Here is a 14,252-nt window from a genome sequence, read left to right on the forward strand (position 1 = left end):
AGGCTCTACTCTTGGAGACCCTTATTCAGTGGGTCTGGGGCAGACCCCGGAAGCCTGCGTTTTTAATAAATCCTGTCTCCGACGTCAGTGACGGGATTCAGGTATGAGCTGCACTGGGTACCAGCGGGGTGCATCAGTCAGTCCGGCATCCCCATAACGGGGCCGAAACCAGCTCCTAGGGTGGCTGTGAGAAGACGAGCAGCTCCTGCACATCACGTCCCAGCTCCGGGACCAGGGCAGGGTGAGCCCGGAGAAGGGGCCGGGCGGCAAGGCGCCGAAGACGGGGACGGTGAAGAGGAAGGGGGACAGCGCGCGTGGGTCGGGTGGGCGCGGCCGCGGTCGCGGTCGGGGCGGGGCCGGGTAGGGGGTGGGACCCTGGGCGCGCTGGGCCCGCGGGGAGCGTGGCCTGGGCGGGGCCGGGTCGCGAGCGGACAGGAGCGCCGGGGGGAGTGAGAGACGCCTCCTGGCGGGAGCTGGCGGCGGCGGCGGGAGCCGAGGGGGGCGGAGGGAAGCGGGGGGCGGGGGCGAGACGGCGACGGGCTGGTCTCTCCCTGTGTTACGGCCGAGGCTCGCGGGCGCTGCGCGGAGGACTGAGTGGAGGCGCGGCCTGCCTCCCTTCATAGAGTGGCGCGCCCGCTCGGCCGACCCGCGGGGAACGAGAGCCAGGCTGCTTCGCGGCGCCGCGGCGCACGGTGAGCGGGCGGGGGTGGCTCGTGCCGCTCTGGGACTGGAGGCCGCGGCCGGGCGGGAGGAGCGGGAGGACCGGGCCCGCGCGGCCTGGGCGGCCTCCGCGGCTACGAGGCGGGGCGGGCGTGGGGCGTGGCTCCTCCGTCGGCGGCCGGGGCCGCTGTCAGCGCCTCCCGCTCGGCTGCTGCGCTTTGTTCCCAAGGCCCAGGAGGGAGCCGCTCCCCTAGGAGGAGCTCGGTTACCTGCCTCTGCGTGCCTCGTTCACCTGGACGCCTGTTCTGGGGAGGTTCGGGGAGCGGGACGCAGACGGCCATGAGGTGGGGGAAAATATCCCATTTTCAGTTGCTGTGGGGAGAAAACTAGCTCTGGAAGAATCCGTTTTCCGATGCCTTCTTTGGCCTCCACGAATACGTGCCGGTGGCTCCGGAGTCACCGGACTTGGGCGTGAGGTTCAGTAAAGCGGGCGGTGGGTCCTGACGGTCCCAGGAGGGTACCCCCGGCCTCGGCCCCTGGGGCTTTCTCCTACAGAACCGAGCCACACGGGCACAGAGCCCGGTACTCTTCACCTTCTTCTTGCCTTTGCTTTATTGTTCTTGCTAACACTTAGAATACAGGTTTACAGCAATCATAAAGGCCCATAAACGCACCTTTTATCCGTCTTACATCACTAGTCGTTTATTTAATTGATTCTGTTTGGGGTGTGTGTTTTAAACCCCAAGAAGTTTTATCTTCTCATTTTTAAAAGTTTAATGACTGTTGGTTGTTCAGCCACTGTCAGAATTTGTGCTGGTCTTTCTTTCCTTTTTCTTTTTGGACTGTAATATTTTCTTCAATATCTTTGAAGAATCACTGGTACCTAAGGTAGAGAATTAAAAGAATATCTTGACATTTTGGTAAGTTAGAGTTCTTAATGCAGTTAATAATTTACTATTCCCTTTGTTATTCGCTAAATTATTTAAGGAGCAACTGTCCACTCCTTCCGCTGAGCTGCTTCATTTTGGCTAATTATGTTAAGAGACAAAATGAGATAGTAACAAGTAGACACTAGAATAATTTGCATTTTTAAAATTTGTCTTAATTCTAAGAATTAAAATATTGATAAATGTTTTTTAAATTATAATACAATATTAATAGGTTTTTTTGTTTTGCAAAGCAGTGCAGCATTGAAACTACTTATTTGCTTCATATATTGATACTTTCAGGTTACTGATGGTATGTATACACACACACACACACACACACACACACACACATATGCACTTTAATTTTCACAGTCACCATTTCTGGGTACTCTGAGGAATTTCAGAATTCTATATCTCTGAAGATGGCTAACAAGATATTACTGTATATTGTAGCTTTTTTTTGAGTGTTTAAGTAATCTTTCATTGAGAATAATCTTTAAACAGTCACTCAAAAGTCTTTTAACACAATGAGTCTTGGTTTATTTATTTGATTTTCATTTTTGTATTTGTTTTTACCCTAGCATTTGCCTTTGAATTAAAGTTTTTGTTGTTTTTTTTTCTTTTTGTTTGTTTGTTTAGCTTCCTGGGAGTTGGTGATTGTCTTTGAAGAAACATGAAGTCACGCTCTGTTGTTATGCTTACTGTAGCCATCCTGGTGTTCCTGACATGGGTCCCCATGTCACTGAGTTGTAACAAAGCACTCTGTGCTAGTGATGTGAGCAAATGCCTCATTCAGGTAGGACTAAGAGTACTTTTTTACTATTAAAATATACTGTAGAGCAGACACAGAGCACATATATACAGATAGAGAGTGTAAGGTCTGAGGTAATGAACCATGACACTGGTCTGGGGTTTTGCCCCCATACTTCTCTTGCATACAAGCAATGTCAGACTCAAGGAGTTCAGTACGGAAAATGATATCCAGCTTTGTAAACGTGCTGTTACAAGGTGATGAGTAGCCTATTCAGATGAATTAAAGGGTTCCCTTGTATAATCTAGTTTACATAGCAAAAAGACTCACTATATTTAGAAAAAAAATTTAGCTAGTCAAATCATAGACAAACTGTTCCCTAAATATAATACACTAATTGTCTGTTCTAAGTAACAAGTTACCCCAAACAGCAACTTAATGCAGTAAACATTTATTATTTATGCAGTTGCTGAGGGTTGGGAACCTAGGAGCAGCTGAGCTGGGGTATTCAGGGTCAGGGTTTCTCAAGGTTGCAGATGTTGGAGAATGTGCTTCCAAGATGATTGACAGTGATCTCTCTCTCAGCCATCAAGGCAGGCCTTTCTGAAGAGAAAAGTGAGGTTAAGTAATGGCTTAGTTTACAGAGCTATTAAGTGGCTGTGGAAGGTGGCCTGTGTTTGAACCCGAAGCCTGTGGCCTTTCCATACACATACTGGTTATTACTGTTCTTAAAGTTGCATTAATTAGTGGTGAACTTCATGTCTTACACAGCTGTTCTCTCTTTTCTCATCCTGTTAGACCGTCAGCAGTCTTGGGTCTGTATTTATTAGCCTCTCTTCCAGCTGTTGGCTAAGAAATTCAGTAACCACACATATTAGAATTCTGTATAAAGTACGACTCAGCTACCTCTTAGCTGTGATCCTGACATGAGAGCATTTGTAGGTACTAGAAGTGGTAATGATTTTTATAGATGAGAGGCATTATGTGCTGATTTGTGACATTTTGGTCCTCATTAATAGTTAAAATTTTGGGAAGCCTGGCCTTTATGTGAGTGTGGTGGTCACCATCTCATACTCTGTACCCTCACTTTGCATTTTAACCAAAACATTTAACTAGAGAGGTTGGTTGGTTAGGGTTAGGGTTTTCACTATGGATGTTTTTAAGCATAAATAGAAGAGGGAAGAGTATAATGAACAGCAGTAATAATCAGCAGTTACAGCCATCATTCACTCGGGGCTACCCTTGCTTCATCTCTGTTCCCCTGCACTGTTCACCCTATAGCTCTGTTTAGTGTCAGTCAGACCCCTGATATTATTTTATCATAAATGTATTGTCTATCTCTGAAGATAAGAACTCTTGAAAACATAGCTATTAGCACTTTAAAAATTAACAATAATTCTTTAATATCACGTAGTTTTATACCTGGAAGTTTTTTTTAATTTAATTTTTTTTTGGCTGCATTGGGTCTTCATTGCTGCCTGCAGTCTTTCTCTAGTTGTGGCAGACGGGGGCTAGTCTTCGTTGCGGTGCGCAGGCTCCTCGTGGTGGCCTCTCTTGTTGCGGAGCTCGGGCTCTAGGCGCGCGGGCTCAGTAGTTGTGGCGCACGGGCTTAGTTGCTCCGCGGCATGTGGGGTCTTCCCGGACCAGGGCTCAAACCCATGTCCCCTGCACTGGCAGGCGGATTCCTAACCACTGCGCCACCAGGGAAGTCCCTACATGGAAGTTTTGATATGGCACGTCTGCTTAGGCTTGTGCTGGCTGAAAATTTGGTAGTTTTCTCATGAAGTCCAGCTTTGTGCTGTGGTCAGAGGTGAATCTGTGCCACTTCCCACGTTGTTTCAATGTATCTTCATTATTCATTATTGGAAATAAAGTCTCATAACAATTGCTATATTCATGTTTAGGTAGAAATTTACTTAAATCTCAAATTATTTTTTGACTCTCCAAGTCTGTAATTTCCATTATTCAAATAATTAAAAATTGGATTTTATTTGAAAGACCTTGCTTGGTAAGGCAGTATTTAAAGAAGAAAGCGTTTGGTTGCTATTGATAAAAACTCTCAAAAGTTTTTGTTTGTTTTGCTTTTCAGTTTAAAATTCTGTAATACTTACAAAATGCTTCAAAAAGTAGAGTAAAAATTACGTGTAAAAACTGGAAAGTCAGGTGAAGCTTCACCTGCTTGTTAAATGGTGATTTTAGTAAACTCATTGGAAAGAAGGTAGGACTCTTTTTTTTTTTTTTTAAACCACTAATTCACCGATGCAAACATTTCTGATTCCTGTTCCTTCAAAACTAGGAATCATCAAATCTTTTTCTGGTAGTAGAGACAGTGCTTCTGGTGCATAGTGGCAGGGTGCTTGGGGTTAAAATGATAGAGGCCTTGAGTATTGAGGGTTTTCTTGTTCATTTATTCCTAAGCACTTATGACATTGTGCTAAGCACTTACTGGACATTGCAGTGAAATGTGATTGGTTCTACCATTTACCTGGTTTTATGGACTCCACTGATTATTTCACATCCTGCCCTTTACTCTCCTTGCATTCCCTCACTGTGGCTGTGTGACAAACCACCCCAAAGGTCAGTGGCTGGAAGCAACAACAACATTTATTTTGAGCATGAATTTGCATCCTGTGTGCTGCTTGGTAGGATAGTTCATCTGCACCACACAGCATTATTAGCTGGGGCGGCCTGAAGGCTGGCAGCTGAAATTACCTGAGGCAGCGCTGTCCACTAGAACTTTCTATGATGATAGAAATGGTCTACATCAGCCCTGTCAGGTACAGTAGAAACTAGTCACGTGGTTGTTAAGCACTTGAAATATGACTAGTGTGGCTGAAAAGCAGATTTTTAAATTTAATCATTTTAATTAATTTAAATTTAAACAGCTGCATGTGGCTAGTGACTGCTGTATTGGATATCACAAAGCTGGGCTAGGAAGATTCTTCGTTCTCTCTCTCTCTCACCCCCCTGGCCCCCTTTCTGTCTCCCCTCCTTTCCTCCCTCCCTGTCAGTAGTCTCTTTGTATGACTTCTCCAGCATGCTGGCTTAAGACTAGCCAGATTCCTTATATGTTGGCTCAGGGCTTCCAAGACCATGTGTCTCACGAAACACAGCAGGGGAAGCTGTATTGCCTTTTATGGCCACACCATTGAGGTTATGTTGTTACTTCCATCATGGTGGTAGGCCCACCGGGATTTAAGAGGAGGGTACATAGGCCCCGCCTCCGGGATTTAAGAGGAGGGTACACAGGCCCCGCCTCCGGGATTTAAGAGGAGGGTACATAGGCCCCGCCTCTGATGGAGGAGCATGAGTGTAACACTAAGGAGAGCTTAGTGGATGGGGTGAATGACGTGGCCATGTTTGGAAAATACAATCTGTCACATCTTCACTGTGACTTGACCGGCTGGGTGATCTCAGAGTTTCCTTCTAATTCTACATATTTCTAGAGAAAGCAACCAACTATTATTATGTGTTAAATATATATTTTTTTAATCAGAGTATCTCTATATGCCTATTCTGGACATTTAATATGAATGGAATCATACAATATGTTGTCTTTTATGCCTGTCTTCTTTTATTGAGCATAATGCTTTCACAATTCATCTGTATTACAGTATGTATCAGTACTTTGTTGTTTTATGGTCAAATAATATTGTACTGTATGGATATGCCACATTTAATTTATCCATTCATCAGTTGATGAATGTTTAGATTGTTTCCACCTTTTGGCTATGCAAGTAATGGAGCTGTGGATATTTGTGTATAAGTTTTTATGTGGGTATCTGTTTTCATTTCTTTTGGGTATATACCTAGGAGTAGAGTTGCTGGGTCATATTTTCTATGTTTAACATTTTGAGGAACCACTAAAGTATTTTCCAAAGTGGCTGTATACATTTCCACCACTGTGTATGCAGGTTCCAATTTTTCTGCATCCTCACCAGCACTTGTTATAGGCATCTTAGTGGGTGTGAAGTGGTTTTGATTTGCATTTCTCTAACGACTAATGATATTGAGCATCTTTTCATGTGCTTATTGGCATTCATATATCTTCCTTGGAGAAGTGTCTATTCAGAACCAATGCCCATTTTTTAATTGGCTTATTGTCCTTTTATTGTTAGGTTATAAGAGTTATTTATATATTCTGGGTACAAGTCCATTATCAGATATATGACTTGCAAATAATTTCTCCCATTTTGTGGGTTGTCTTTTCACTTTCTTGATGGTATTATTTGCAACACAAAAGTTTTAAATTTTCATGCAGTCTTTTTTATTTATTTATTGTTGCTTTTGCATTTGGTGTTGTAACTAAGAAACCATTGCCTAACTCAGGGTTATAAATATACTTGTCTATTTTCTTCTACGAATTTTGTAGTTTTAGCTCTTATATTTAGGTCTGCAATTTATTTTGAGTTGATTTTTGTATATGGTGTTAGGTAGGGGTCCAAATTTATTCTTTTGTGTATGGATATCTAGTTGTCTCAGCATCATTTGTTGAAAATATTATTTTTTTCTCTGTTGAATTATCTTGACACTCTTGTTGAGAATTATTTGACCATAAATGTAAGAGTTTATTTTTGGACTCTCAGTTGTATTCCATTGATTTATATATCTATCTTTTTGCCAGTACCACACTGTCTTGATTACTGTAGCTTTGTGGTATGTTTTACAATCACAAAGTATGAATTTTCTAATTTTGTTGTTTTTCAAGATTTGTTTTTAATACTTTGGGCCCTTGCATTACCATATAAATTTTAGGGTCAGCTTGTTGATTTCTGTAATAAAGCCAGCTAGGATTTTTATATATAAATATATTTGACTTTATTAATTGGAGTAGTTTTTGGTTTACAGCAAAATTGAGCAGAAAGTGCAGAAGGATCCCATATACTCCTTTCCCCTACACATACCCACTGTTTCCCCTACTATTAACATCTTGCATTAGTTTGTACATTTGTTACAATTGATGGACCAATATTGACATACTATTATTAACTAAGGTCCACATTACATTACATTAGGGTTCATGCTTTGTGTTCGACAGTTCTATGGATTTGACAAATGTATAATGTCATATATCTGCCATTACAGTGTGACACAGAATTGTTTTGTTGCCCTAAAAATCCCCTGTGCTTCCACATGGCCTCTGCATCCCCCACCGCATTTTACTGTCTATATAATTCTGCTGTTTCAATATGTTATACAGTTGGAGTTATACAGTATGTAGCCCTTCCAGGCTGGCTTCTTTCATTTAGCAGTATGCATTTATGGTTCCTGCATGTTTTTCTGTGGCTTGATAGCTTATTTATTTATATTCCATTTTATGGGTGTATCACAGTTTGTTTTCTGTTCACTCATTGAGGGACATCTTGATTACTTCCAAGTTTTGCAATTAAGAATAAAGCTGCTACAAACATCCATGTGCAGGTTTTTGTGTGGACATAAAATTTCAACTCATTTGAGTAAATACCAAGGAGCACAATAGCTGGATCATATGCTGGGAGTATGTTTACTTTTGTAAGAAACTGCCAGACTGTCTTCTAAAGTGGCTATACGGTTTTGCATTCCCACCAGCAGTGAGTGAGAGTTCCTGTTGCTCCACATCCGCACCAGCATTTGCTGCTGTCAGTGTTTTGAATATTAGCTGTTCTAATTGGTGTATATTGGTATCTCGTTGTTTTAATTTGCAATTTCCTAATGACATGTTGAGCTTTTTTTATATGCTTTATTTGCCATCTGTATATCCTCTTTGGTGAGGTGTCTTTATGTCTTTTGCCCATTTTTAAATTGAGTTGTTCATTTTCTTCCTGTTGAGTTTTAAGAGTTCTTTGTATCTTTTGGATTAACAGTCCTTTATCGGATGTGTCTCTTGCAAATATTTTCTCCCTGTCTGTGGCTTGTCTTCTTGTTTTCTTTTTCTTAAGATTTTTTTTTGATGTGGACCATTTTTAAAGTCTTTATTGAATTTGTTACAGTATTGCTTCTGTATTTTTATGTTAATGTTTTTTTGGCTGCAAGACACGTGGGATCTTAGCTCCCCAACCAGGGATCAAACTTCACACCCCCTGCACTGGAAGGCGAAGTCTTAACCACTGGACCTCCCAGCAAGTCCCCTGGCTTGTCTTCTTAATCTCTTGACAGTGTCTTTTGCAGAGCAGAGGTTTTAAATTTTAAAAGTCCAAATTACCCATTTTTTCCTTTCATGGATTGTGCCTTTGGTATTGGCAGCTATGATTTTGATTGGGTTTACATTGACTCTGTAGATCAATTTGGGAATTATTGCCATGTTAACAGTATTAAGTCTTCTGATTCATGAGCAAGGAGTGTCTTTCCTTTTGTTTAAATTTTTCTTTCATTTCTTTCAACTGTATTTTGTAGTTTTCAGCGTACAGGTCTTATACTTCTTTTGTTAGGTTTATTCATAGGTATTTTATTCTTTTTGATGTTGTTGTAAATGGAACTGTTTTCTTAATTTCATTTTCAGGTTGTTCGTTGCTTGTATGTAGTGTCGTAAATCTTAAATCTGTTTTCACCTCATTCTGCTTTTTGGGAGAGTTCCTTGACTTTACCTTTGAACCCTTTCTATTGAATTTTTAAATTTTAGCAATAACTTTAAAATTTTACTTCTTATTTTCTGCTTGTTAATTTTTCTTTTAACACTTTTACTTGTATTTGAATGCACTGTTTTCTCAGATATCCTGAGAATACTTACTGGAAGTTTTATTGATGGAGATGGAGGTGTGTCTCCACCCCTCACCTCCCCATTCTGTTACGTGGATTTCTCTTTCTTCCAAGATTATTTTTTTCTTTCAATTTATATCTCTTTCATGCAGGAGGCTTTCCTCAAATGTATAGTGTTCCTTAGTTGTCCATTATAGTTAGGAATGAAGCATAAAAGCTTGATTGGGGGCCTCCCTGGTGACGCAGTGGTTGAGAATCCGCCTGCCAATGCAGGGGACACGGGTTCGTGCCCCGGTCCGGGAAGATCCCACATGCCGCGGAGCGGCTGGGCCCGTGAGCCATGGCTGCTGAGCTTGCGTGTCCAGAGCCTGTGCTCCGCAATGGGAGAGGCCACAACAGTGAGAGGCCCGCGTACTGCAAAAAAAAAAAAGCCTGATTGGGAGACTGTGTTTGTGGGGAGGGCTGACATACACAGACTGGAGGGTATCGCCTGAGGGACAGGGAAGCCCTCGATGCTGGAGTGTGTTTTCTGCTCTGAGGCTGATCATTTTCCTGCAGAGAAGTTTTTGGTTGGTTTGTTTTGAATGGCTGGTGTTCTTGCTGTGGTCTGGGTGGTGGTTGGTTGGTAGATGCTTGGTTCTTGTCTTTGTGCCCTAGTGTTGGGGGTTGCCTCTGTGGTCTGATAGAAACTTGAACTTTAGTGCCCTCTTTTATTCCTGTTCTCTTCAGTTGAGGAATAGATTGGCTATTGGCGTTTCATGTGCCAAGAACTGTAAGCTGGTGTCCTTAGGCCTCTTTAGTGCTTCTCTTAAAGGGGATCCCCAGAATTATATTCAAATTTGCAAATGTACTGTTTTCTAGGAGAAAAGTCCATAGCTTTCAGGAGGTTCTCAAAGTGGTTGATTGCCCTGAAAAGGTGAAGAATTGCTGGGGCTTTGTTTGCCATCACACTACTAAGTTATTAAAATTCCACTTTCACATTCAACAAAGTACAAGGCACGTTGACATTTTAGATGGCAATGATAGCTTTTCTCCTTAAACTTAGAGAAAAACATGCACAGAAATGAAGGTGGGAGATAAGAACTTTAAGAAAGTCCATGCTATAGAAGTGTAAAGAAACTTCCCTCCTAAGAGGGAGTTTAGCTTTTCTTTTAGTTATTTGGTTTGAACAACATCTGTAGTGTTGAAATGCTGTACTGTGAGGATAAGTTAGAACATTTGTTTATGTTGAGCCCTCCACAACTCATGAAGTAACTAAATATAAAACATTTTCCCTGGAAGCTCAGGCTTGTGTAAATGTTTTTTACCAGCACAGTCATTCCTGCCTCTCCTACAAGTTGCTACGCAGAAGGGTGGTCCCTACGTAAATATTTATTTTGTGCTTCTGACAGGAAGGAAATGTAATTTTAACATCAGGAAAGTAATATTGTCATCTTGGTGTGTTCTTTGCTCATATAATGAGTGGTTGAGCTGTCTTCTTTCAGGGGAAAAATGGTAAAACAGGATTTTGCTTTTAATAAGATCTTTACTTGTTTTTTCTTCTGCTTTTGTGAAAAGAGCATTTAAAATTTGAATCAATATTATGCTTCTACACCAGAAATCTCAAGACCCATTTTGTATTAAGAACTGAAAAACCAGGGCTGCCCTGGTGGCACAGTGGTTAAGAATCCACCTGCCAATGCAGGGGACATGGGTTCAAGCCCTGGTCCAGGAAGATCCCACATTCTGCGGAGCAGCTAAGCCCGTGCGCCACAACTACTGAGCCTGTACTCTAGAGCCCACGAGCCACAACTACTGAGCCCCGTGTGCCACAACTACTGAAGCCCGCACACCTAGGGCCCATGCTCTGCACGCAACAAGAGAAGCCACCACAATGAGAAGCCCGTGCACTGCAACGAAGAGTAGCCCCCACTCACCACAACTAGAGAAAGCCCGCGTGCAGCAATGAAGACCCAATGCAGCCAAAAATAAATAAATTTAAAAAAATTATTAAAAAACAAAAACTGAAAAACTCCTTACTGATTCGTGAGTACTTTTAGCTAATATTTATGGTCATATTTAGGATGATGTAAACTTTATATTTCATGAAGATATTCAAACTTAGGTTCAGAGATCACTGATGCATTCTTTTAGCACTTTACTGGTTTTCTGAATATTTATTTAGCGCTTTTATATACTAAATCAACAGTCTGCTTTTTTTCTATTCTAAAAATTGATTTAACTACTAAAGAAATCTTAGATTATCTGAAATAAGTTGGGATTTCAAAGTAGTTTCTCATTAATAATTCTAGTTTTTTTAATGTATTTTGTTTTAAGTTAAAAATATAAATAGTTCAGGTAACATCAGGAATTTCTTAATCACAGCAAACTAAAAAATTAACTTTCTCTTCCTTTTTCCTTAATGAGTGCTAATTAAATTCCATATTAGTTTTTTTGCTACAGTTATCTTTTTTTTTTTTTTTTGTGGTACGTGGGCCTCTTGCTGTTGTGGCCTCTCCCATTGCAGAGCACAGGCTTCCGGACGCGCAGGCTCAGCGGCCATGGCTCACGGGCCCAGCTGCTCCGCAGCATGAGGGATCTTCCCAGACCGGGGCACGAACCCGTGTCCCCTGCATTGGCAGGCGGACTCTCAACCACTGGGCCACCAGGGAAGCCCATACAGTTATCTTGATTTGTTACTCTACTAGTAATATTTTGGCATATAGTATACAATGTTCCCTCTTTCCTTTTATAAACACTACCTTATTTTCCTATAGTGTATCCTCTCTTTTTTCTGCTTCCCTGCTCTTAAAAGTTGTGACTCTAACTTATTTTTGTCCTGTTTTGCTTCAGTTAATACCTCATGAAAATCTCTGAAATTAATATGCCAAAGTAATGAGTTAGGGACATCCCTGGTGGTCCAGTGGGTAAGACTCCACGCTCCCAATGCAGGGGGCTGGGGTTTGATCCCTGGTCAGGGAACTGTATTCGGCATTCATGCTGCAACTAAGAAGGCTGCATGCTGCAACTAAGAGCCCACATGCTGCAACAAAGATCCTGCGTGCTGCAGCTAAGACCTGGTGTAGCCGAAATAAGTAAATAAATAAACCTTAAAAAAAAAAATGAGTTAGACCTGATGTAATTTAAGGGAGGAGTAAGTTTTGTTTCCCTTCAAACGTTAGCAGTCAGAATAGCTGATAAAGTTTATAAGTGGAGACTAAAATTTATTTTCACTGGCTGTTTCACCTGTTGAATTATTACATTAAAACAAAGATGAAGGGGACGTCCCTGGTGGTACAGTGGTTAAGAATCCACCTGCCAAGGCAGGGGACATGGGCTCAAGCCCTGGTCTGGGAAGATCCCACATGCCGCAGAGCAACTAAGCCAATAGGCCACAACTACTGAGCCTGCGCTCTAGAGCCCACGAGCCACAACTACTGAGCCTGCATGCCGCAACTACTGAAGCCTGCATGCCTAGAGCCTGTGCTCTGCAACAAGAGAAGGCACCGCATTGAGAAGCCCGCACACCGCAACTAGAGAAAGCCCGCGCAGCAACAAAACCCAGCGCAGCCAAAAATAAATAAATAAAGTTAACAGGAAAAAAAAAAAGAAAGAAAACAAAGATGAGGGCTTCCCTGGTGGTGCAGTGGTTAAAAATCCGCCTGCCATTGCAGGGGACACGGGTTTGAGCCCTAGTCCGGGAAGATCCCACATGCCACAGAGCAACTAAGCCTGTGCACCGCAACTACTGAGCCTGTGCTCTAGACCCTGTGAGCCCGTGCTCCTCAACAAGAGAAGTCACCACAATGAGAAGCCCGTGCAACACAAGGAAGAGTAGTCCCCGCTCACCACAACTAGAGAAAGCCCGCGCGCAGCAACGAAGACCCAACACAGCCAAAAATAAAAACAAATAAATAAATAAATTTATTTTAAAAAGCCAGAGATGAGGGGGACTTTCCTAGCAGTCCAGTGGTGAAGACTCTGTGCTTCCACTGCAGGGGGCACTGGTTCGATCCCTGGTTGGGGAACTAAGATCCCACAAGTCATGTGCCATGCCCTTCCCCCCAAAAAAAAGAAGACCAAAGATGAGGATTTCATTGGGACACTTGGAAGTTTTCAAATACAATTTTAATAGGGAGAATAGTAAAGTCCCTATTTACCCGTCACTTAGCTTCACCAGTGGTCAGCATATGGCTGGTCCAGTCTCATCTGTACCTGCCCCTATTTCACCTCACCTGGATGATTTTAAAGAAATGCTTTGGGGTACTTTTGTAGTAAGTAGGATTAAATTTTGTTACAAGATTTATATAAGAAATGGGTGTCGTTTGATATATTTTGGTAGATCATGTATGTACATGAACTTGTATGCTGATTTATTTAGCCAAAAGGATAAATTCTGTTTTCTGTATTTCACTTGTTTAAATTATTTTCAAGGCAAACGTTTGAATTTATAAAGAACATGGTGATAAGATTTGGTTTAGATACTTCTGTTCCGAGTTTGAAAGTCTGTCTGATGGCCTCCTTAAAGAGTATTAATTTGTCAAAACAGATTTGTTGTAACGTAATTATAATTATGTTTATTGTTTTGAATAAAGGCTAATTGTTCGAGGGTGTGTTGTTTATATATTGGTTTTTAAATACCCATTTGACCTATGTAAGGGTTGTGAAAATAGTATCAGCACAGGTACAGTCTTGTCGGTTACCGATGCTTATACGGTGTTCATTTTCATAATTACCTTTGTTCTTACATTCCTGGGGGTTTTAGGTCAAGATATTATAAACACTTATAGTTTGTTTGATTTAATATTTAAGAAAATTAATCTGTTTTTGAGTGTGTTTTTTTTAATTGTATGAAATTAAACTGGATCTTCAGAAGTCCTACTACTTAAATTTAAAATGTTTACTTGCCATTATAAAAATATTTTGTTCTCAAAGGAATCCACAAAATACATAGAAGTAGAAAAAGGAAACTAAATCATTTATAGTCCTGTTTTCTAAACACAGACTTCTCTTAATATTTGATATAGTCCTTTTTAGGTTTTTATTCTATGTTTAGGTGATTTTTAACACCTAAGTATAGAAAAAAGGTTGTATATTATATATACAGCTTTCACATTTTGCATTTTTCACCAGCATTGTTTTATGTTTCTTTGTTTTTAAAAAAAGTATGTTAGTTTAGTTTAGTTTTAGCTTGAAAGTAAAATAGAGAAATATATTTTCTGAACTATCTTCTGCACTGCTTTCTTTAATAACAGTTA

At 41.2% G+C, this 14,252-nt stretch overlaps 1 protein-coding gene across 1 annotated transcript in view; it reads left to right on the forward strand.

Moving 5' to 3' along the window:
- The first annotated feature begins 539 nt into the window (after positions 1–539).
- TWSG1 (twisted gastrulation BMP signaling modulator 1) overlaps positions 540–14,252 on the forward strand; it is a 35,282-nt gene continuing 21,569 nt past the window's right edge. Inside the window, exons 1-2 of the mRNA XM_079942694.1 lie at positions 540–692; positions 2,229–2,385. Coding sequence (XP_079798820.1) covers positions 2,263–2,385 — 123 coding nt within the window. The 5' untranslated portion in view covers positions 540–692; positions 2,229–2,262. The remainder of the gene's footprint in view (positions 693–2,228; positions 2,386–14,252) is intronic.

This window comes from Stenella coeruleoalba (genome assembly GCF_951394435.1).
Source record: "Stenella coeruleoalba genome assembly, chromosome: 14".
In the NCBI taxonomy this organism is placed as follows: Eukaryota; Metazoa; Chordata; class Mammalia; order Artiodactyla; family Delphinidae; genus Stenella; species Stenella coeruleoalba.